Source organism: Cucurbita moschata, unplaced genomic scaffold (assembly GCF_002738365.1).
Source record: "Cucurbita moschata cultivar Rifu unplaced genomic scaffold, Cmos_1.0 Cmo_Scf00029, whole genome shotgun sequence".
Lineage (NCBI taxonomy): Eukaryota > Viridiplantae > Streptophyta > Magnoliopsida > Cucurbitales > Cucurbitaceae > Cucurbita > Cucurbita moschata.
This window is the reverse complement of record NW_019268545.1, coordinates 2,297,898-2,321,951: the sequence shown is the minus strand read 5'-3', so window position 1 is coordinate 2,321,951 and position 24,054 is coordinate 2,297,898. Positions and strand designations below refer to the sequence as shown.

General features: G+C 38.6%; 4 protein-coding genes across 4 annotated transcripts; 3 read left to right on the top strand and 1 right to left on the bottom strand.

Annotated features, from left to right (window-relative positions):
* The first annotated feature begins 415 nt into the window (after positions 1-415).
* On the top strand, positions 416-3,755 carry LOC111464084 (11S globulin seed storage protein 2-like). The gene is made up of 4 exons (XM_023108164.1): positions 416-765; positions 841-1,121; positions 1,569-2,006; positions 3,088-3,755. Exons 1-4 carry the CDS (start codon positions 468-470, stop codon positions 3,487-3,489), a joined length of 1,419 nt encoding a protein of 472 aa, XP_022963932.1. The 5' UTR covers positions 416-467; the 3' UTR covers positions 3,490-3,755.
* Positions 3,756-6,380: 2,625 nt separating this feature from the next.
* Positions 6,381-9,036, top strand: LOC111464083 (11S globulin subunit beta-like). Its single transcript, XM_023108163.1, has 3 exons — positions 6,381-7,013; positions 7,867-8,409; positions 8,490-9,036. The coding sequence occupies exons 1-3, from the start codon at positions 6,429-6,431 to the stop codon at positions 8,895-8,897; spliced, it is 1,536 nt and encodes a 511-aa protein (XP_022963931.1). The 5' UTR covers positions 6,381-6,428; the 3' UTR covers positions 8,898-9,036.
* LOC111463984 (patellin-4-like) lies at positions 9,001-12,043 on the bottom strand. Its single transcript, XM_023108022.1, has 6 exons — positions 11,933-12,043; positions 10,963-11,176; positions 10,425-10,891; positions 10,209-10,333; positions 9,983-10,124; positions 9,001-9,391 (listed from the first exon to the last, which is right to left on the bottom strand). Exons 1-6 carry the CDS (start codon positions 12,041-12,043, stop codon positions 9,122-9,124), a joined length of 1,329 nt encoding a protein of 442 aa, XP_022963790.1. The 3' UTR covers positions 9,001-9,121.
* Positions 12,044-13,496: 1,453 nt separating this feature from the next.
* Positions 13,497-18,111, top strand: LOC111464086 (rho-N domain-containing protein 1, chloroplastic-like). The gene is made up of 2 exons (XM_023108165.1): positions 13,497-13,714; positions 16,743-18,111. The coding sequence occupies exons 1-2, from the start codon at positions 13,675-13,677 to the stop codon at positions 17,939-17,941; spliced, it is 1,239 nt and encodes a 412-aa protein (XP_022963933.1). The 5' UTR covers positions 13,497-13,674; the 3' UTR covers positions 17,942-18,111.
* The last annotated feature ends 5,943 nt before the right edge of the window (positions 18,112-24,054 follow it).

The window sequence follows — 24,054 nt, the reverse complement described above, 5'->3', positions numbered from 1 at the left end:
GAGTTATTCAAATCTCAAACAAGTGTTCTTGACTTCATATATTTAATCAACAAGGTAATCTAATTTTACTTTCACTGGGAGGGATTCCATATCAATTCTCTCCTCTATTCGAGGCAGGTCTCCATGAGTCCTAACCCCATAAATTAAATGAACGTCTCTAATTAAAACTTGATTTGTACGACACGAATCACTTGATATGCTATGAAACAAAAAATCAAAGCTCAAAAACAACAATTAGATAAAAGACAAAGGGGGAAGGCAAAGAAAGAAAAACAACGACAAATGGTGGGTGTGTACAAAACCATTTCCATGCATTCACCACGTCCTAGATTCCAATTTCAGAGAGCAGCCCAAATGTTGCTTCATTTCAACACCAAACACTCCCCTTTGTTCTATATATTAACCCCTTTCTCAATCCCATTTCATCTCACTATCTCCTTTCCACTCTTTTCTTCTATACTTCAACAATGCCGACGAGAGTTGTACTGGCGATTTTGCTATGTCTTGTTGCTTGTGGGTCGAGCTCTCAGTTGCATGAGCGGCGCTCGTTCAGGGAAGAAGCTCAGCAATGCCGACTCGACAGGATTCGATCGTTGCCTCCGTCGCGTCGTATCGAGTCCGAGGGAGGCATCACTGAGCTTTGGGATGAAGCTGAGGAAGACTTTCAATGTGCTGGAGTTGCTGCCATTAGAAACATCATAAGGCCCAACTGTCTCTCTTTGCCTAAATTCCACAGCTCCCCTATGCTCATTTACATCGAGCAAGGTACGATTCGAACGAAATTCGTTTCAGAATTACTCACAAACATGTTCTAAAAATTATGGTTTACGAATGGAACAGGTGAAGGGTTTTTGGGGCTGAACTTCCCTGGGTGCGCGGAGACATACGAGGCACAGTCGGCGCAATCGTCAAGAAGGTCTTCGAGGCGCATGGGACGTCGAATTGGCGCCGGGAAAGAGGATGACCAACACCAAAAGGTGCGGAGAGTTCGCCGTGGTGACATGATCGTTGTGCCTGCTGGCACTGTCCAATGGTGCCACAACGACGGCGGGCAAGACCTCGTCGCCGTCGCCTTCTTGGATCTCAACAACGAAGACAACCAACTCGACCTCCGCATCAGGGTATTCCAATTCTACCTTAAAAATCTCAACTTTTATAGTTTATAAGTAATGAATACATCTCCATTGGTACGAGGTCTTTTGTGGAAACCAGAAGCAAAGCCATGAGAGCTAATGCTCAAATTGGACAATATCATACCATTGTGGAGATTCGTGATTCCTAACATAGTATCAGAGTTATGCCCTTGACTTAACTATGCCAATAGAGTCCTAAAATGTCGAACAAAGAAGTTGTGAGCCTCAAAAGTGTAGTCAAAAGCGACCCAAATGTCGAACAAAAGGTGTACTTTGTTCGAGGGTTTAAAAGAATGAGTTGAGACTCGATTAAGAGGAGGCTGTTCGAGGGCTCCATAGGCCTCAGGAGAGGCTCTATGTTGTACTTTGTAGCCATTGGACAATATCATACCATCGTGGAGGTTCGTGATTTACTAACAGACCCGTTATTTGTAGGGATCTTTCTTGGCGGGTGGAATTCCAAGGGAAGAAAGGAGGGAACTTAGAGGATCAAAAAATAATGATCTTGTGAACATCTATAATGGGTTTGATCAGGATTTTCTTGCACAAGCTTACAACGTTCCAACAGATTTGGTGAGGAGAATGCAAGAAGAAAGGAGCAGTGGACTGATCGTGAAGTGTGATGAACAAATGTCGTTTTTGACACCGGAGGAGGAGGAAGAAGAATTGAGTGAATCGCCTTCAAGAAGGGAAGAGATATCAAATGGGTTAGAAGAAACCATATGCACTGCTAGAGTTCAGCACAACATGAACACCCAAAGAGAAGCTGATGTATACTCCAGGGAGGCTGGTAGGATTAACATTTTGAACCAACTCAAGCTTCCTATTCTCAGATTCATGGGCATGAGTGCAGAGAAAGGCCATCTCTTCCCGGTAAATACTAACTCTCATTTCATTTCATTTACTTGAGGCCGAACTCAACTCAGGAATAAGTTCACTGTGAGATCCCACATTGATTGAGAAAGAGAACGAAGCATTCTTTAGAAGGGTGTAGAAACCTCTCCCTTGTAAACACGTTTTAAAAATCTTGAGGGAAACCTCTACTAGTAGTGTGCTTGGGCCGTTTCAAATGGTATCCGAGCTGGGTGTTAGCGAGGACGCTGGGCTCCCAAGGGGTGGATTGTGAGATCCCACGTCGATTAGAGAGGGGAACGAAACATTTCTTGTAAGGGTGTGTAAACCTCGCTTGAAGAGGGCAATATCTATTAGCGGTGTACTTGGGCCGTTACAAATGGTATCAGAGCCAGACACCGGACGGTGTGCTAGTGAGTACATTGGGCCTCAAGGGGTGAATTGTGAGATTCCACATCGGCTAGAGAGCGGAACGAAGCACTCCTTATAAGAGAGTGAAAACCTTTCCCTAGCAAATGCTTTTTAAAAAACCTAAGCCTGAAAGGAAAAGCTCAAAGAGAACAATATCTGCCAGTGTGCTTGAGCCGTTACAAATAGTATCAGAGCCAGACACTAGGTAGTGTGCCAGCGAAGACGCTGGCCCCAACGGAGTGGATTGTGAGATCCTACGTCGGTTGGAGAGGGGAATGAAACATTTCTTATAAGGGTGTATAAACCTCGCACAAAGAGGACAATATTTGTCAGCAGTGTGCTTGGGCCATTACAAATGGTATCAGAGCTACCCACCTTGAGGATACTTGCCCCCAAGGGGATGAATTGTGAGATCCCACATCGGCTTGGTGTGTCAGCGAGACGCTGGCCCCCAAGGAGGTGGATAGTGAGATCCCACATCGGTTGTAGAGGGGAACAAAGTATTCCTTACAAGAATGTGAAAACTTCTCCTTATGAGACGCGTTTTAAAAACATTGAGGGGAAACCCAGATGAGCAAACAAGTACAATATTTACTAGCACTAGGGTTGAACCGTTACCTTCATAATCCAACCCAAACCGTATAACTACAACCTCCATGGGTGAATCTAACATTTGGTTTTGGCATGACAGAACGCACAATACAACCTCCACTGGTCAATGACAGACCACAGACTAGTATACGTAGTAGACGGAGAAGCAAACTTCCAAATATCCGATGACTACGGCAACCAAGTGTTCAACGAGCGAGTATCAAGAGGAAACATGTTCGTGATACCCCAATTCTACCCCGCATTGGTTCAAGCCGGGCAAGAAGGGTTCGAATGGATCACATTCAAGACCTCAAACCAGCCAATGAAGAGCCCAATCGCAGGCTACACATCCTTCTTCCGAGCCCTACCACTCCAACTCCTCGAACAATCATTCCAAATCACAACCGCCGAGGCTCAGCAGCTGAAGCAAACAAGAAGGCAACACACTTTCCTCTTCCCACCTAGCAGCGGCGGCAGCAGCAGCCGCCGCCACAGGTCTTAAGAGGTCCCTTTTGCCACTCGTAGAGATATGAATAATAATAATCATAATAATAATAATAATAAGGCCACAGGTGTTGTTGGATGGCGCTGTCTTTGTTATCTTTGTTTAGGGTTGTTGTTCTTTAAGTTCTTCTTCTTGTAGAATAGAGAAGAAGGGTGTTTCTAATGAAGATGAAGGAGTTTTAAGATTATCCAATGTGTAATACTATATGTAATAACTTATGAATAATGTAATAAAATATGTGGCCCATCTTACTTCTTTCCTCATTTTGTTTTGCTTAATATGAAAATTGGGTTACTTTAGAACACCGAACGGTGTGTTGAACACAACTCTCTGTTTAAAACACTCGCATAATTTATTAAGACTAATCGATAAGATATTTACAAAACCATCTGTAGAAACTACTGCTTTGTATTGTTTGGGATTCACACAATTTATGAAGACCAATTGATAAACATTTACAAAACAATCTGTACAAACTACTATTTTTTTGTTTGAATTTCTTGTGACGACCAACTAAGCAGGGTGGAGGGGTATATTTATACGGCAATCTATTTCTAAAATTTCTAAACATTTTTTAAAATACGTGAATCATTTTCCTAAATTTATTCTTAAAATCCCTAGATCATTTCCCTACCTCTATTCCTACAAATTCTAAATCATCTTCACCTAAAGATAGTCACTCATAGTTGGGCTTAACAGTGATGATATTTTAAAGTGTGATGATAGAAATTTCAGTTCTATGTCATCCTCGTGTCATTCATATCCTAATTTTTATTTGAAATTTCAAAAGATTTGTGAAATGATATGAATATTTTGTAAACATATAGAAAAGTTGAATGGAATGAGATGATAAAAATGCATATATATAGGGGTTGTGGCATTTACTATTACCTTCCAAGATGATGTTGTAGGGTAGTAACTATATAAACTAATCATAAAAAGTTTGAACGGAATGAGAAATAAAGAAAACTTGTTGAACTAAACAAGAATGAAGAAAATCAACTTGACGTGAATAGGAATTGAGAGAAACAATGTGAATTGAACCAAAACAAAGCGAAAAACTCACCCGAACCAATTGTTGGACCTGGATGAGAGCGTTTCACTAGAGAAGATGTATCATGTTGTTTGTGTAACTAGATTTGAGTAACACTACTCACACCATCATGTTGTTGGTTTTTCTTGCACATGTGGTCACCAATAGATAGGATGACATTGATTGCATGGTGAAGTTGTCTTCGAGATGTGAATGTCGAACTCGTTGAATTTATTGTAGTCATAAGAAACCCGTGTAGTGAAACATGATCAATAAGATGTAAATCAACGATCGACTACAATAGGTGGTCGAAAGTTTCGTTACAAAGGGATGATGAAAAAAATGCCCAAAAATAGTCGGGGGGGGGGGGNGGGGGGGGGGGGGGGGGGAGTGAGAGAGTGCACTAGGGCGAGGATTTGATGAAAAACAACCAATGAAGCTATGACGGATGATAGTTGTGGAATGACTAGCTATTGCAAATGTTGAAATTTATGTTGTAAAGGCGGGTAATTAATTATTTTATTTTACAATAACTTTAATTTAATGTTATCCATGAACGGTACGTGGTTATCATATAAAATGATCATGTTCAACTAATAATCTAAAGGGTCTATAACATATGAATAAGACCGGGTGCCTTGTCCCAGTAGCACATAGATGAGATAAAAGGCTACTATAGGTCACTATCATGCTTGTCTAAGGTGTGTTGTCTATAGTCGTATGTTGGATGTCTCGATCATGGTTGTCTAGAATGTGTTGTCCATGGCTGCATGTCGGTTACAATCTCATTTTTCATGCTTTTATCTTAGAAGAACCTTTACCATATCATATTGTGTCAATACGGAGGTGTACGACCTTTCACCAAAATCATGTCTACATTGAGCTAAAATGCCTCAAAATGTACTATAGGGGATGCAACTAGTCGTCAATTCTTTCTAGCTTGAATTTTATGCTATTTAAGCCGTGGTGTTTCTTTCTGTGCATATAGCCATATAATGTTGCTTTCTTCCATTCTTTCAAACTATTTTCAAACGTATTTCCTTGCTCACATTTTTTAAAACATTTCTCACAAAAGTGACTCAAAGCTCGAGTATACGCCGACTTTGTTTATAAAATCTAAATTTCTCAAGGTTGACTTGTTCACTAAGTTAGAACAAGTGTCACACAATCGTTGTCAAGCTACTGCAAGAGTGCAATTGTGACACTCTGCGCTGGTGTAAGAAAAAGATAAGCTCCTTTTTATTTATTAGTAATATATAGGTCGGAGAGAACTCCAAAACTAGGATTCGTTCCTAAAAATTTACCTTACAAACAATATCAACCTTAAGAAATGGCACCTCTTCGAGACTCCCAAATTACAAGCTAGCCCACAACGATTTTTCCACGACAGCTGCTTCTCCCTTCCTCCTCTCTCCGTTCTATCGTCCAAACAAGACTAACAGCTAGAGTGAAGTCGTAAAAATCTAAATTTAATGTTCATTTTCAAATTTAGGTTAATTCATACAAAGAATAAAACCCGTAAAACAAACATAGACATTTAATTCTCATACATTAATTATCGAACATATTCGAACACAATATCGTATCAAAACCAAACAACTAAACTACAAATACTTTGGGAAGTGAGAAATGTAAGACAACATAAACGACACAATGTAAAGTGCCAACACAAACCTTATAAATCAGAATTTACCCTTCATTTCTTCAGATACCTAAAGCCACCTCCGACATACCAAAACAATGATGTGTTGAAACACAAAGGCATTTGCAGCCATGCAATATGAAAAATGGCAAACTCTTCTCAATCGTGTCCAACCCTTCACCATATTTCTCCATCTATAAATCCCAACATTTCCCACTTCCCTAATCACTTCAAACAATACACCAAACACAAACATTAGCCATGGGAAACCCTCTTTTACTCTCCTTTTCCCTTTGCTTCTTAGTCCTCTTCAATGTCTGCCTAGCAACCGATCAAAACATCCAAGGCTACCGCAGCCGGCGATATGGCGAGAGCCAGCGCTACGGCGAGGGCCAGCGCCGGTACCGCGAGTGCCGCCTTGACCGACTCGATGCCCTCGAACCCTCGAACCGTATCGAGGCCGAAGGCGGTGTGATCGAGATGTGGGATCCCAACCATGAGGAGTTTCAATGCGCCGGCGTGGCTTTCCAGAGATACTTAATTGACCCCAAGGGTCTTCTCCTTCCTCAGTACACTAATGCCCCACGGCTTATGTACGTTGAAAGAGGGAGAGGGTTCAAGGGAGTTGTGCTTTCAGGTTGCCCTGAAACGTACCAAGAGTCTCAGCAATCGGCTGGGGAGTTTCGTGATCGCCACCAGAAGATCCGCCGTGTTCGCACCGGTGACCTCTTTGCTGTGCCTGCTGGCTCTGCTCATTGGACGTATAATGATGGCAATGAGAAACTTATTATCGTTGTTCTTCTTGACGTTAGTAACCATGCAAACCAACTGGACTTCCATCCAAGGGTATGTCAATTTGAATTCATGGGTCGTAATAAATTTACTAGATTTGCTAAATTTAAGAAGTTTTCAGTAATGGGTCGCAATAAATTTACAAACTTTACTAAATTGAAGAAGTTTTTAGTTACGGGTCCGCTTGGAAATTCTTGTCAGAGCTTAGGGAACAGGATTTTGTCCTAGGAAGGAATCACTACCCTCTGCAATGGTATGATATTGTCTAGTGATATTATTCATTTTGAGTATCAGCTCACCCATGATCACCCCTTAATTAGCTAATGTGGGACTCTCTCCCAACAATTCTCAACAATCCTCATCTCGAACAAAGTACACCATAGAGTCTCTTGTGATGTCTATGGAGCCCTCAAACAATCTCCTTTTAATCGAGACTCAACTTCTTCTCTGAAACCTTCGAACAAAGTACACTATTTATTTAATACTTAGTCACTTTTGACTACACCTTCGAGTCTTACAACTTTCATAGAGTCTCCCCTGATACCTATAGAGCCCTTGAACAACCTCCTCTTAATCGAGGCTTGACTCCTCTGGAGCCCTCGAACAAAATACACTTGAGTCACTTTTGCCTACCACTTCAAGCCCCACAACTTCTTTATTCGACATTTCAGGATTCTATTGATATGGCTAAGTTAAGGATATGGATCTGATACCATGTTAGAAACCACAACTCTCTATAATGGTATGATATTGTCCACTTTGAGCATCATCTCTCATGACTTTACTTTTAGTTAAGGAAGATGTATTTCTTAATTATAAACTCATGATCACTCCTTTAATTAGCCAACGTGGGACTCCTCCCCAACAATTCTCAACAGGGTCACAATAAATTTGATTTCTTTTTCAGGCGTTCTACTTGGCTGGAAACCCAGAGGAGGAATTCTCAGAGAGGAGATCGGAATGGAAGCAAGAGCAAACACGACACAGTACCCGCCGGGAGGGATCAAGCAACAAGAACAACATCTTCTTTGCCTTTGACGACAGAGTTCTCGCAGAAGTTCTCAACATAAACACCGAGATGGCGAGGAAGCTTCGTGGAGAAGACGACTTCCGACGCAACATCATAAAGGTCGAGGGACAATTCGAGGTAATCAAGCCACCAAGATCACGAGGAGGACAAAGAGGAGACGAACAACAATGGGAGGAGGAACAAGAGGAGGAGCAAGAGAGAGCATACGAGCGCAGCCGAGGCCGCCGAAGCCACCGATGGGCCGACGACAATGGTTTGGATGAAACCATTTGCTCTATGAGATTAAAGGAGAACATTGGCGATGCCTCCCGCGCTGATATCTACACACCTGAAGCTGGTCGTCTTAGCACCACCAACAGCCATCGCTTCCCCATCCTCCGCTGGCTTAAACTAAGCGCCGAGCGTGGTGTCCTTTATAGAGTAAGCGCACCACCCCACATAGCTTTGAGTCAATTTGAGCTAATTTTGAACTAAACCAAACCATTCTTTGTGCACAACAGAATGCAATGTACGTCCCGCATTGGAACCAAAACGCACATAGTGTCATATTCGTAACAAGAGGCCGTGCGAGAGTCCAAGTAGTCGACGACCGAGGCCAAACCGTATTCGACGGCGAGCTACAACAACGACAGCTACTAGTGGTACCACAAAACTTCGCCTTAGTCAAGAAAGCAAGCGATGAAGGGTTCGAATGGGTATCATTCAAGACCAATGACAACGCCATGATCACCCCACTGGCCGGGCGGACCTCAGCCATGAGAGCCTTCCCAGTTCAAGTCATTGCCAGCGCTTATAGAATCTCAAACGAAGAGGCTCTAAGGCTCAAATTCAACAGGGAAGAGACCACTTTGCTGCCCCCACGCATGTCATCATCGGCACGTAGGGCTAACCCGATAGAAGCTATGTAAAGCGCTTGGTTTGGTTTGGTTCGGTTTGGTAGGAAGGGCCAGTTTTGGCTTTTGTTTTTATGGTGTAATAATTTAGGTTTTAAAGCTTCGGAATAATCGTAATAATAATAATAAAGACGAGGCCTTTCTTATACAACAACTTATGTTCGATCGATCCTTTCTGTCTAATAAATCTCTAAACTTTTTAAAAACAATTCGAATACTATTTTTCGAACGAATCTCAACTATTTGTTGAACAAGATGTACATTGGGACGGTGGGCTTGACTTTTGATCTGTAATACACAGTCTTCTTGCTGTTGAATGTTGGATTCTCAATTGTGATAACAATCTTTCCAGGCTCATTGATGTAGAAACAATTCCTCAAGCTCTCTCCCATTTTTTTCTGATTTTGCAACTGAATTCTGTATGATCCTTCATCTTCTGGCACGAATTCTTCCTTGTACACCACGTCCCATCCCGCTACCGTCACGTCCCACACTATCGTCACTCCAGTCTGCAAATTCAATCGTAACCCATTAGCTTAAACTTTTAGATTAGATTCAAAGACGCAGGCCCCTCAGTCTACAAATCCAACCGTAACACATTAGCTTAAACTATTAGATTAGGTTCAGAGACGGGGTTTGTCACCCCAGCCTGCAAATCCAATCATAACCCATTAACTTAAACTCTTATATTAGGTTTAAAGATGGGGTTTGTCACCCTAGACTACAAATTCAATTGTAACCCATTAACTTTAACTTTTAGATTAGGTTCAAAGACGGGCTTGTCACCCTAAACTTGCAAATCCAATCATAACCCATTAACTTAAACTTTTAGATTAGGTTCAAAGACGAGATTTGTCACCCCAACCTATAAATCCAATCGTAACCCATTAACTTAAACTTTTAGAATAGGTTCATAGACGAGGTTCGTCACCCCAACCTATAAATCCAATCGTAACCTATTAACTTAAACTTGTAGATTAGGTTCAAAGACGGGATTTTCACCCCAACCTGCAAATCCAATTGTAACCCATTAACTTAATGTTTTAGAAACTTTTAGATTAGGTTCAAAAACGTCGTCTAACCCACAAGTCTTGGCTTACCTCAGGAGCGGGGAATTCAACGGTTCCAGCGAAGTTTCCTTTAATGGTAAGCTCTGAAGTTTTATCAGCCGGTGAGAATTCGTCGTCGTCATCTCTTTTAAGCCCGCCATATCGAACCGGCAATTGTTCCGGGGCGATAAACCTGGATTACATTAGTCCAAACCAATTGCTTAAAAGTATTCAATACAAAACTTTTGAAGATATAAAAGATCCCTAACAAGCTCACTTGAGAAGCGTCTTTGACACTTTTGATTGATTGGCAAAGATGAACTTCGCCTTGGTTTTATGGCTAATAATCTTCGACCGGAGTATATGTCGAGCATAATACCAAAACGGAGCGTTTATAACTATCTGTATAAAAAAAAACACTACGACCTCTTAGAAAAAAATAGAGATAGCAACAAGTATCATTCAAACTTAGAAGAGAAAGAGAATCGTTTACGTTTTTATAAACAAGCTCGGGATAATGATCTTGTATAAGCAAGAGAGCTTTCTTGCTAACACTCCGAAACTCCTTCATAGCGGGACCAGGAGAGTTTTTCAAATCCGTAATTTGAACGATAGAATCAACGCCTCCTTTCTCAAATCTCAGCCGTTGGATCCCTCTCTCCATATTTTGAACCATCCATCTCAAGAACTCCTCACATTTCTCATCAGTTCCAAACGTTCTTTGATACATTTCTCTATCTCTCAACGCCGCATTTGCATGAAACCAAAGCGGGTGGCCTTCCCTATCTTTACCCTCCAAGAAACCCACCAAATTTTGAAGGTCACCTCCAAGTTTCTCCTCAAGAATCTCATCAGCTTTGTACTCTTTGCGCCATTTCAAAGTGTTCTTGAGCATGTCAAACGCATCGGAGACTTTGTAACGTTGAGCTTTCAAGAACTTCTGGAGCAAAACGTCGGTACCTGTAAAGGATATTTAGTACTGAATTATAGCTTACCATACATATCATATCAGAGCAAAACGTGGTCGATACCTTCGTGGCCTTTGCTCGGTAGCAAAGGGACTCCCCATAGGCTTATTTCTTTGTGATGTTCTTTGGGTTTGGGTTTGCCTAAAAGAGAATCGCCTATGATTGCTTCTTCCACTTTGGTACGAAATTCGATTAAAGCTCTCTTTTTCTTCTTTTTTCTTAACTTTTTCTCCATTTCATCCAATTCTTTTTCGCTCATTTCGCCTTCTGATCTTTCCTGTTCATCAAATAAGCCCCAATTTTGTTTTTTTAGTTAAAAAAAAATAGGAAACAAGTAGAGAATTTGAGGAATCAAATACTTATGGATCAAATCTGTTTATAAAGTATAAAAAAAGGGTTTTTAAGTTACGTTAAAATTTAGGTCAAATTAATAAAAATACTAGTAAACTTTATATTTTATCTAAAAATATTATAAACGGTTAATTTTGGAAGGAACCCGTTAGTAATTTGTTTAAAAACTATTCTAAATTTTCGAAAATGTTTCAAAAATATTTCTGAACTTTCGAAATTTAATTAATACCCTTTAACTTTATAAAAATACGGTACTAATAATATTATTTTTTAAAAAAGTTAAAAGATATTAATGTTTCTTTTTGATAGTTTATGAGTTTTTTAAGACGTGGTATTAACGCTTTTGTCTATATACTAACAGTAAGAGTATTAAATTTTTAAAAAAATTGAGGCATACAGTATTTTTTAAATACTTTTTTTTATGATATTTTAAAAATTAATGATATGGGTATTTTTTTTTATTCTTTTAAAGTTTAAAAGTAATATTGAAACGTTTGAAATTTCAATAATATATTTTTTTTAAGAAAATATAAAGTTTAATGGTAAAAAAAAAATTATATATGAGAAACTAAATAAACTTAAATTAAAAATAAATATAATTTTTTTAAAAGAAAAATAGAAAAATCGAGCTGAACCAAATTTATAATTGAGCGGAAATGATTGACGAAAAAATGGGTCTCACCAGATCATCTTCTAGATGATCAAATTCTTCATCGTTGTTCATGGAGAAGTTCATATCATCTTCCATAATAGTCTCGTCGGAGACCTGTTTCTTCTTTCTTTTGGCCACCATGTTTTCTTCTTCGAATTCCAGGACTGTGACGATTGGAGAGATTGTTGTCGTAAAACCAGATACCGGCTTAGCTAGAATCGATTAGAATCAGAGGTTCATAGAAAAGAACAAAAAATGATCGACAAAGCGATAACAATTGAGAACTTCATTGATCGAATGACAAAAAAAAAAAAAAAAAGCCACAAATGTCATTCGTTTTCTCCTCCCAAATTTAGGAACTTTTCTTTTTCAGATTATAATTTTGGTTCATTTGTTCATAACTAAACTGATGATTTGTGGATATGAATTGGGGTCGTTCTAAATTTGTGGTTCTTATCGATTCCAATAAACTTGGAATTTGATGTATAATAAGAACGGTACTTACAGGACCGAAAATTAAATTTACTGATAAACTTGGTAAGACATATATCTTACTCGAGTTACACTTGTTATGCTTGTAATCTATCTTTCAAGACCTCAATTTGTTCGTTTTTTATCTACCCGTTGGAGCTCATCGTTCTCCCTAATCTAGCTCTTTCGAGCTTTAACATTTATTAGTCTTGACTATACATCTCCTTCGAGCTCATCTATCTTGTTAGAGGTATTCGAGGTCATTCGATAACCGAGTTAGCTAATAATTATTCTCTACATCACGTTTCCTAATCTAATTCTTGAGGGCTCATTGTTTTTCTTTCTCCTTGAAACTCAGGAGCCCATAATCTATTCTCTTGGGGTCATCTATAAGCTCATCATCTGATATTAATGTGAATCTTGTCTTAACGGTTTACGATTAAGAACGAGCTAGCAAACCCCTTTTATATTAATAATTAATACAATTATTAGATAAGAATTTTAATGAAAATAATCTCAAAGCTTAGGGATATAAATTGATATTTTTCCGAAGAAAAAAACGACAAAGTAATAGCTACAATGGTATAAATGCTAGAATATACAGACAAAAACGATATTTCAAGTACTAATGTTTTAAGTAAAATCCTTTAAATTCTTAAATGGAATATATATAAATATAAAAATAACCCTGTTCTAAAATGATGCTATGACTAAGATATTTGTTAGGATAAGCCTAAACATACAACTACAACATTCAAAGATGTTGACTTTTCGTACAACATTCAGACAGACATGTTAACTTTTCACACAATATTCAGACACATTGACTTTTCATACAGACATTCAAATATGCTAACTTTTTTTGTACAATATTCGGACACATTGACTTTTTGTACGACATTCCGATAGGTTGACTTTTCGTCCAACCTTCTAAATTTTTATTTATTTATTTTTATTATTATCAAATATGAAAATTAATATGGTAACTTTTAAAAAATATGAGTATATATATATTTATTGGTTTTTCATGGGCAGCAGGAGAGCCATTTTGAGATTGGGCCAGGAAGATATGGTTAGGGAAGCCCAGTCCCCCATGGGGCCCGACCACATCCTCTTCGCCCGAGGAAGATGCCGCATTTCTCAACCCAAACCAATCTCTCCCTTTATCGGTGATATTCCCAAACACAGGCCAGTAGGGCAAAGAAGAACATAGCGGAAGGCGAAAATCCTCAAAAGAAATGCAAATCTAAAACCCTTTTTCCCCCAACTAAAACCTTTCCTTCGAGCTGTTCAAACCAGCAATGTCTCAACTCCCTCATCTTCTTCCTAACAACGCTACAGGTTTCTGTTCTTGATATCAACAAATTCGTTGTTGGGTACTCTTTAATTTTGTGCTTTGTTTGCTTGGAAGCTTGGAAATTAAATATTATCTTGTTTACATTTACTGGGTGTCTTTGATTTTCTTCTAGTTTTATGGGTTTTGTGCTGTCTGAGGACCCTGAGCTTCTTGAATTTTGAATTTCTATTTGGGAAGGGTTTTGTGGTTCTTGATTTTGTCTATGTTTTGTTGTTCTTTCCTTTCCCATGTGGAAATTATGGAGAAATTGACTGTTGCGCAACAAGTTTAAGTTCAGTTTTAGAGTACTTAATACCACTTTCCATTGCTTGAAAATTCTCTGCTTAGTTGGATGATGTGAGATCCCACGTCGATTGGAGAGGAGAACGAAACATTCTTTATAAGGGTGTGGAAACCTCTCACTAGCGGAAGCATTTTAAAAACCTTAAGGGGAAGCCTGGAAGAGAATGCTCGAAGAGGACAATATTTGCTAGCTGTAGGCTTAGGCTGTTACGAATGGTATCAGGGCTAGACACTGGATGATGTGTCGGTGAGGAGGCTGAGGCCCGAAGAGAGATGGACATGAGACGATGTGCCAGCAATGACGCTGGTCCCGAAGGGGGTGGATTGAGGGATCTTACATTGATTAGAGAAGGGAACAAGTGCCAGCAAGAATGCTGAGCCCCGTAATAGGGTGGATTGTGAGATCCCACGTCGGTCGGGGAGGAGAACGAAGCATTCTTTTTTAGGGTGTGGAGAGCTCTCCCTAGCAGACGCGTTTAAAAACCTTGAGGGGAAGCCCAAAGAGGACAATATTTTCTAGCGGTGGGCTTGGGCTGTTACAAATGGTATCAAAGCCAGACACCAAACGATGTGCTAGTGAGAAGTCTGAGCCCCGAAGGGGGATAGACACGAGACGGTGTGCCAACAAGGACGCTGGGCCCCAAAGGGGGGTGGATTCGGAGGTCCCACATCGATTAGAGAAGGGAACAAGTGACAGCGAGGACGCTGGGCCCCAAAGGGGGGTGGATTGTGAGATCCCACATCGGTCGGGGAGGAGAACAAAGCATTTTGTATAAGAGTGTGGAAACTTCTCCCTACCAGACGGGTTTTAAAAACCTTGAGGGGAAGCCCACAAGGATAAGCCCAAAGAGGACAATGTCTGCTAGCGATAGGTTTGGGCTGTTACAAATGGTATAAGAGCTAGACACCGAGCGATGTGCTAGTGAGGAGGCTGAGCCCCGAAGGGGGATGGACATGAGGCGGTGTGTTAGCAAGGACATTGGCCCCCGAAGGGAGTGGATTGCGGGCTCCCACATCAATTAAAGAAGGGAACGAGTGCTAGTGAGGACGTTAGGTCACGAATGGGTGTGAATTGTGAGATCCCACATCGGTCAGGGAGGAGAATGAAACGTGCTTTATAAGGGTGTGGAAACCTCTCCCTAGCAGACACGTTTTGAAAACCTTGAGGGGAAATCCAGAAGGGAAAACCCAAAGAGGACAATATCTTTTAGCGGTAGGATTGGGCTATTACAGATTACTTGACCCATTACCCATTGATTTGTTTATCTGCTTGATGTTCTTGCCTTAATTTTGTTAGTGGATATATATGGTTCTGGGCATAACTCAACATCTTGTGGCAAAACTTTCCATCTCTCTCATGATATTGGTGATTCTTGAACGTGATCTTGTTGATATGTATTCTGTTTCAATTTCTTGGCTTTATTATTCCTCTATCTTGAGTTACATTGAAGTGTTGTTCATAATTTATCGATGTGCCCCCATCCGTTCGGAGAACTAATAGACAATTATATTCGAGTCGTGCTTATAGAAACTAATGTTGTTTTTTTCTTATCGGTCACTAAGTAAGCTGACAACATGGTTTGCGTTGTAGAAACATAAGGTTGTTCATGCCCAAATCATGAAAGTGCCTTTGACTGTTAAGTTCATGAAAGTGCCTTTGACTGTTAAGTTGTTTTCTCGACACCCTTTGTGAGATCCCACATTTGTTGGGGAGGAGAACGAAACATTCTTTATAAGGGTGTGGAAACCTTTGCCTAGCAGACGCGTTTAAAAACTTTGAGGGAAAGCCCAAAAAGGACAATATTTGATAGTAGTGGGCTTGGCTGTTACAAATGGTATCAGAGCCAGACACCAGGTGATGTGCCAACGAGGAGGCTAAGCCCCAAAGTGGGGTGGACATGAGGTGGTGTGCCAACAAGGACACTAGGCCCTAATGGGGGTGGATTGGGGGGTCCTACATCGATTGGAGAAGGGAACGAGTGTCAGCGAGGATGCTGGGCCCTAAAGGGGGTGGATTGTGAGATCCTACATCGGTTGAGGAGAACAAAACATTCTTTATAAGAGTGTGGAAACCTCTGCCTAGCGGACGCGTTTTTGTTTAAAAACTTTGAGGGAAAGTCCTAAGAGGACAATATTTGCTAGCGGTGGGCTTGGGCTGTTACAAATGGTATCAGAGCTAGACACTAGGCGATGTGCAAGCAAGGAGGCTAAGCCCCAAAGTGGGGTGGACACGAGGCGGTGTGCCAGCAAAAACACTGGGCCCTAAAGGGGATGGATTGGGAGGTCCTACATCGATTGGAGAAGGGAACGAGTGCCAGTGAGGACACTGGGCCTTAAAGTGGGGTGGATTGTGAGATCCCACATCGGTTAAGGAGGAGAACGAAACATTCTTTATAAGGGTGTGGAAACCTCTCCCTAGCATACACGTTTTAAAGCCTTGAGGGGAAGCCCGAAGAGGAAAGCCTCAAGAGGATAATATCTGCTAGCCCAGTGGTGGGCTCGGGCCGTTACAAAATCTATTCCCAAATTCGCATCGAAGGTTAAGCAAATTGGTTAAAAATGAAAGGTTTGGGAATAAATCTGCTCTGTTCTTGCAGTGTTCATGAGATCTCAATGTAATAATGGAATCATACTTTGATTTTTGTTCAAGTTTTCTTCGTATGATCTTGATTACTACTCGTGCTGGAAATTTAAAAGTTTATATAAACATGGATTCTTGATTTGATATAGGCTTTGGACTGTCCGATAGCAGATGCCTTCCGTGCTCGGGAGTTTTTGGACGAGCAGCCACCGTCTCTTCTCGCTCTTTATGTACTGAACATAGAATCAATGCAGCAGTCAAATTCCGACCCGTAAACTGTACGTTGTTGCGAGCGTCTTTTACGTGCCAAGCCAGCTCGGGAGGTCATAGGAAGTATTCGGATTTCTCTAAGCAAAATAGGCATGGCTACTCAAGAAGCAGAAATAGGCAAAATGAGGATAGAGACAGCCTTGAACATGTCGATGAATCTGATTTATTGTCGTCGAAGAATGGACCATTTCTTTCTATCTCGAGCAATTCGAAATCCCAAACCACGGCTACCCCGGGCCCGAGGGAGAAGGAAATTGTTGAACTTTTCAGGAAGATTCAAGCACAGCTTCGGGAACGAGCTGCAATGAAAGAAGAGAAGAAAATCGAAGCTCAAGGACAAACAAAAGGGAGTGAGACGGTCGATTCGCTTCTTACGCTATTGAGAAGGCATTCAGTGGAGCAAGGGAAGAGAGGCGGCGGCGGCGGAGGCGTCAAGGACTCGAGTCTTAACCATGTAAAAGAGAATGGTCCTTATGATGAAGGGAAAAGCTCAAGCATTTTTGGCCTAAGTTCTCATTTGAGAGAGAAGGCTCAAGAGCCAGCAGGCTCGTCTTTGAGTCGACCTGTTTCAAATTTTCAACGTAAATCCCCCGTGCCTGTGGTGAAGTACCAACCGATTTCGCCCGGGGAAAGTATTGTGAACTCCATTGATGTTGTGAATTCGAAGGGACTGAAACTTAACGGAACCGAGACAGGTTCTCAATTGAAAGCAAAGGTATGGACTCGGCAGGAGTCGGAACGAGAGCACTGGGAAGAGCTGCAATCACAAGGAGAGACAGAGCAGGAGCCAGAGCCAGACCAAGAGTTCGAGTTGGAGCCAGAGCCTGAATCGTCGTATGAGCTAGAGCACGAACCTGATGAGATGGAGCCTGAACTTCTTAATTTATTAGGCGTCGATGACACATTTGATGAAGACGTTAAACACGATGAGAAATTTTCCAAGAACGATGATCACGAGGACTTGAACTCATTGAAGCTTGCTGAGCTGAGGGCGATCGCGAAATCTCGGAGTTTGAAAGGGTTTTCGAAGATGAAGAAGAGCGAGCTCGTGCGGTTGCTAAGCAACGCTCAGGTATGAAAATTTCATGTTGCACAGGATGTTTAGGCGCTTTTTTTGTTTTGCTTGAATATAATCAATCTGTATGACCAGTTTTGAGTTGAAATTAGCTTTACAGACCTTTTCCCAGATTGTATATCAGGCTAGCCTTTTCACAGGTTCAGAGTACTTGCCATCTCCATTCATATGAATCATTTTTTAAAAGCGTTTTTCAAGAACAGGTTGTGACTCTCACGTAGTGTACTAAAGTAGTGGTGACACGTGAGTGTTGCCCATCGAGCTATATCAACGACCGAGGGAGAATTATCTTATGTGATCGAAGAGAATGGTGCATCATCTCGTGCACAAAAAAATTGGGCGTTAAGGTTTAAGCAAGAACAAAAGGAACAATGTGTTGTAGACAAATTTAATGGAAGCGAAATGGAGCTTCAGGCTATTATCTCGAGAGTTTAGTTGGTATAAGTTAACACCAATTTAAAAATGTTAGCTCGCCTTGCCAAATTTTGCATCAAACGGATATCAAATAGACACTCTAGAGTTAAGTTCGTATAAGTGAAAGGGTAAGCTCTGCACATTAGCATATGATACCAATACCTTTTGATTTTGATGTGAATGAGTGTCAGGTCAAATATACATTAGAATGTATTATTGAGGAGACATGGAGACGCAAGACAAATGATTTGAGTGTTTTCGTCTAGAAACAGAATTCTAAGGATAGTGTCGGGTGGCATGGATGTACGGACGTTGTGCTCTTTTCCATAGGTCAAAGTTTAAGTCATAGGGTCAACTTCGACATGGTGTGTAGAAATTACTCAGCACATGGTTCATGTGACAATAATGTCGTATTGGATGAATGTTTATAGATTCTGAATATGAAGTTAACTCATGGGTCAATTCTTGATCAGTGTGTTCGAGAAAGTTGAGAAGATGGATGACATCTCGATGCTTGTAGTGACATCACAAACCATTTGGGAGACTCAATGGTTTCTGGCTTTCATGATCATCACGTTAAACATCATTATATTGGATAGGTTTGGATAAGTGTTTAAATTACTCGAGGAATCTTGGTAAAGTGCATAAGTTTGTTTTGACTCAACAAAGGGTTAAAACACACCATGATGAAGTCCCAAATTGATATGATATTGTAAAGTTTCACATCGGTTGAAGAGGGAAACGAAACATTCCATGTAAGGATGTAGAAACATCTCTTTAGTGGATGCGTTTTAAAACCTTAATGGGAAACCAAGAAGGAAAAGCCAAAAATGACAATATCTGTTAGCAATGGACTTGAGCTGTTACAAATTATATTAGAGCTGAACATCGGACGGTGTTCTAGGGAGGACGATTGGAGAGGGGAACAATAGTTTGAAAACGTATAAATGATATTATTAATTAATTTATAAACACGTTTTGTATTTAAAAAAAATGATATAATTACTATTTTACAATATATTATCATTTATATATATATATATATATATATATATATATATATATATATATATATATATATATTATATTATATTTTTTATTTAATAAAATCAATTGAATTTATAATAGGAATATCTATATTTATTAAAGTTTTTTTTAAGATCAAAATCAAGATATAATAAGAACATTAAAAAATATATATATTATTTTCAGAATTTGTTTTAACAGTGGTGTTGTTTAATTTTTAAATTACTCAATTTTTTTCATATTTTATTTTTATTTAATTTATTTTATTCTTACTTTATTTATCTTCGTTATGTTTTTTCGTCACAGTATGAGATTCGAAACTTCAAAAATTAGATCTCGAGACTCAAAACAACCTTTTGCAACACACAATTGAAAGGAATAAATTCCATTTCACTTGGAACCAAAAACATTATGTTTTGTTTGGTTTGTTTTCTAAAAACAAAGTATAAAAATTGCTGTTTGAAGTGACTTTGGAATGACAATGGCTACTCTCACACTGTGTATTGTCAGTTAATCTTCTACATGTTTCTTTTTGTTTTGTTGTTATGTTTGGAACATGTCTAGGGTAGAAGGTAGCCATGTAGGGCTCAACGCTCAAGATTCGACCGTTCACAACGTTGAATTATATAAAGTACCTTTTAATTTGATGGTCGAATTAGTGAATTTCATGAAAATATTTCCTAAGAAGTGTTCGTCGATGATTCATGGAGTTAAAAATGAACATGAAAATCGCGAAATCAGGAAATCAGCTAGTTCATTTGAAGTGTTGTCTACAACCAAGCTAGAATGCCAACACGTGTAGCATCTTGATGCTACGACTTGGGAAAGTTCCGTCTAGCTTGATTACATAGATTGTCTGTAGATTGTACTCAACGAAAAAAAAAAGTACCTATTTTTTAGATTTCGACCTTAGCGTAGGGATGATATTTATGGCATCTTGTTGGGATCTCAAAATTTCAAAAATAGCACGAATATAGGGTACAACGTCGATATGTTGTCTCTAGCATCTCGATGTTGTCTCGATACCTTATAATTAGTTTTTTTTTTAAAAAAAAATTAAGTCGTTAAGAGGAGCTATTCGGATAGTAAAATTCTAAACCCGATTTGTGCACTTTGTAGAGTTTTGAGAAGATTTTCGAAGAGTCAAAGAAGAATTTTTTATGTTTCGGAGGGTGGAATGGTGAATGACGAGACTTGTATTAAGATGTTGATGTGTAACAATATACTAGTGTTTTTTATGAGCTGAATTGACAATCGTTCGTTTTCTTTCATTCATTGTTGATATCGTGGCTTAATCAATCACCTATAATTCACTTATTAAAACAATAGTTCATTAATGAAATCAATTCCCTACGTTTTGTTCTTGATTTAATTCTATGGGAATAAAATTTGGCGTTATCGAAGACACTTCTTTACTCGATCACTAAATTAAAATTTGATATCAGACTCTTGCGATAGAGATTTTTTGCTGCACAATTACATCCCTAGACAATAAAGAGTTTCATTTTTTTACTTAGCTTGAAGTGTTCTAAAAGTGAAAACTATCCCTACAGACCAACATGAACCCCTTCAACGTGTTTTGTCTTCATTCATGTTCTTTTACGATAAAATGTATTGAAAGGACATGTATCAATTTATGAGGATAGTCTACTCTTAAAACAATTCAAAACAAGCAAGCAACGTGTGGAAAACTGTTGGGTCGATAAGTGCCAATTATAGATTCTAAATTGTAACAGTCCAAGTTCACTGCCAGTAGATATTGTCTGCTTTGATCCGTTGCATATCACTGTCAGCCTCACGTTTTTAAAACGAGTATGTTAGGGAGAGGTTTCCACACTCTTATAAGAAATGTTTTGTTCTCCTCTCCAACCGTTGTGAGATCTCACAATTCACCCCCCTTGAAGGCCCGACGTCCTCGAGACGTTGGCACACTACTCGGTGGATTGTGAGATCCCATATTGGTTGAAGAGGAAAATAAAACGTTACTTATAAAGGTGTAGAAACCTCTTCTTAACAGCTGCGTTTTATAATCGTGAGAGGCATAATCGGACCATTTATTTCCAAATGATCCATCAATTTGACTAGCCAATATTTCAAAAAGTAGGCATCTTTTTCAAAATAACAATAATGATAACAATATCAAACGTTTTCTTTTTTAGACTCTAACTTTTTCAAAAAAAAAAAAAAAAAAAAAAAAAATGATTGTCCAAGAAGCCTAGAAATTAAATGCCTTACCCACCTTTAGTTAGATTGAGTTATGTTTATTTATTTAATTAAATGGATTCAACAATTATTTTTTTTGACAATTTATTTTTTAAAAATAATATAGAATTATGTGATCCAAATAATGCAAATAAAAAAAAAAAGACTATATATACATACTTTTTTTTAATTTTATAAATAATTTTTTTAGTTTTTATAATGTAATTTTCTTGAGTTATTTAAAAATAAATAAATAAATGTAGAACATTTTATTTTTTATTAAACAACGATTTAGATTAAGTATCCAACGTTTTGTCTTTTCGAAACACGTCCTTGTGAGGAACTAGAAAAGCCTCACTCACAATTTAGATTGTTTTACTTTCATTCTGGATTTCCGTTATTCTCTTGAAAAGATTTAAAACGGGAGTTCAAAAGGGATCATAGCAAAGTAGATTAAGGACAACACTCCTCATCCTTCTCACGAAACACGTTCTTACAGAGGTGGCACAGGAGGACCTGAAAACCCTTTTCGGGTTGAGTTAGTCTGAAAAAAATTTACTATTCAAATAATTAGGTTGAGTCTAAAAAATGCCTCAACCCAATCCAATCCAACAAACTTTGAATAATTATTGTCCCGTTCGTTTTGTAAACTGTGTTAGTCGTGCTTTAAACGCTTGATTGTATTTGGTTGTTTTAAATTCAATGTACTGTTTGAAATGATGTTTATTAAATGCACACACGAATTTAATAATTTTAAATTATTGTATATTTGTAACTATTTCAAATTTATGAGTAACGATCCATTGCTTGAGTCGCTCGAAAAATCGCCACGAGCAAATGAGAAATGAAAAGTGGTGACCAAAATATTGAGGTTTGATACGCTTCATTACTTTATTGATTTTTTTAACCATTGAGCTTCATTAATACAAAGGAATTGATTACTTTATCATTATTTTCTTCTTCCAATTGAATGCACAATTTGGTGATGCAAAAAAGCTTAGGATGCTCATGGCATTTATTCTATAGAGATCCAACAAAGTTGCCATTAAACTTTGTTCAATTGTAGTTGAATGTGATTAAGACCCAATTGGCATCCTAAGCAAATCCAAGATTACCCTAAAGCTATAACTATTCCTTCTCGAGCCTCGTGGTTCATATAAGATATTGAAAACAAATATCAATCTAGCTAATCGAAAATTCATCATTGGAGTAGGAATCTTACAGAATTTCATATGAAAATTGAGATTTGTAACAGTGTAGTGATCTAAATTTCGTTACAGCTAGGTTATCGGTATAACGCTCCTAATCCCTATTTCTGTTTGAAATTCTTGACTCTCAGGTTTTCAAGGGTAATTTTGAAACTTTTGAAAGTGTTCGTGTATTTTTTAAACAAATGACGAGATTCGTGGATACTGTTTATAATTTAAGAATATCAGCTTATACCTCTAAACTTATCACTTACCGTCACAGACTAATAACTATATTAATTAAAAACCTTTAATTTGATGTGAGTTCTCACATTGGAAAGTGAAACGAAACATTTTTTGCAATGGTGTGAAAACCTTTCTTTAGCAGACGCATTTTAAAAACCTTGAGGGAAACTCGAGAGGAAAAGCTTAAAGAAGACAATATTTTCTAGCGATGGATTTGAGTTGTTACACTTTCGTAAATGAATAAAAAATTTCACACGTTTATTACTAGATATCTCTAGTAGTATCTTATCTTCTTTCTTGCTACTTAATTAGGATAGAGAACATCCTTTTTATTTGGTGATTTTAAACGAAAATAAGCATAAACCAGCAACGAATGCACTGATTCACTCATGAAACGTTAAGATCTATCCTCGACTGCTTGAGAAAAATCATGTCCTAACCTTTTTTTTTTCGCTACTTGATTAAGATGTACGAGAGAACATTCATCTTATTTGGTGATTTTGAGTTGATTTTAAACGAAATCAAGCAAAAACCAGTAACGAACGTTCTGATTCAGTTATAAAACGTTAAGATCTAAATTGATAAACTTATTAGCTTGAGATCTAAACCGACACCACCAGGACAACGGGTCCATAAACATATCATGTTTCAAGCTTTTTGGGTGTCTCCATCTAAACCTAATGTCCACCTCTTTTCACCAAAAGAAGTACCATTATAACTTCTCTCTCTCAACAATTCAATACAACAATAATTAACACCAAAAACTCAATTAATTACCTCTTCAACTCCTTTTTGGGTTAAAACCAAACACAAAACATACTCAGAAACCAAAGACAGAACATTTTCAGAAACCATAATCTACTCAAAACATAAGATGAAGCTAAAAATCAGCTGTTTTGCTGTTCTTTTTGTGGTTTCTTCTCATATCCCATAAATTTTTTTTAATAAAAATCCTCTCTTTCTCTCTCTCTCTATCTAAGGCTCTTACACACACTTCAAGAATGGAGATTTTAATAATTCCAATCAAATAAATCAAATCTT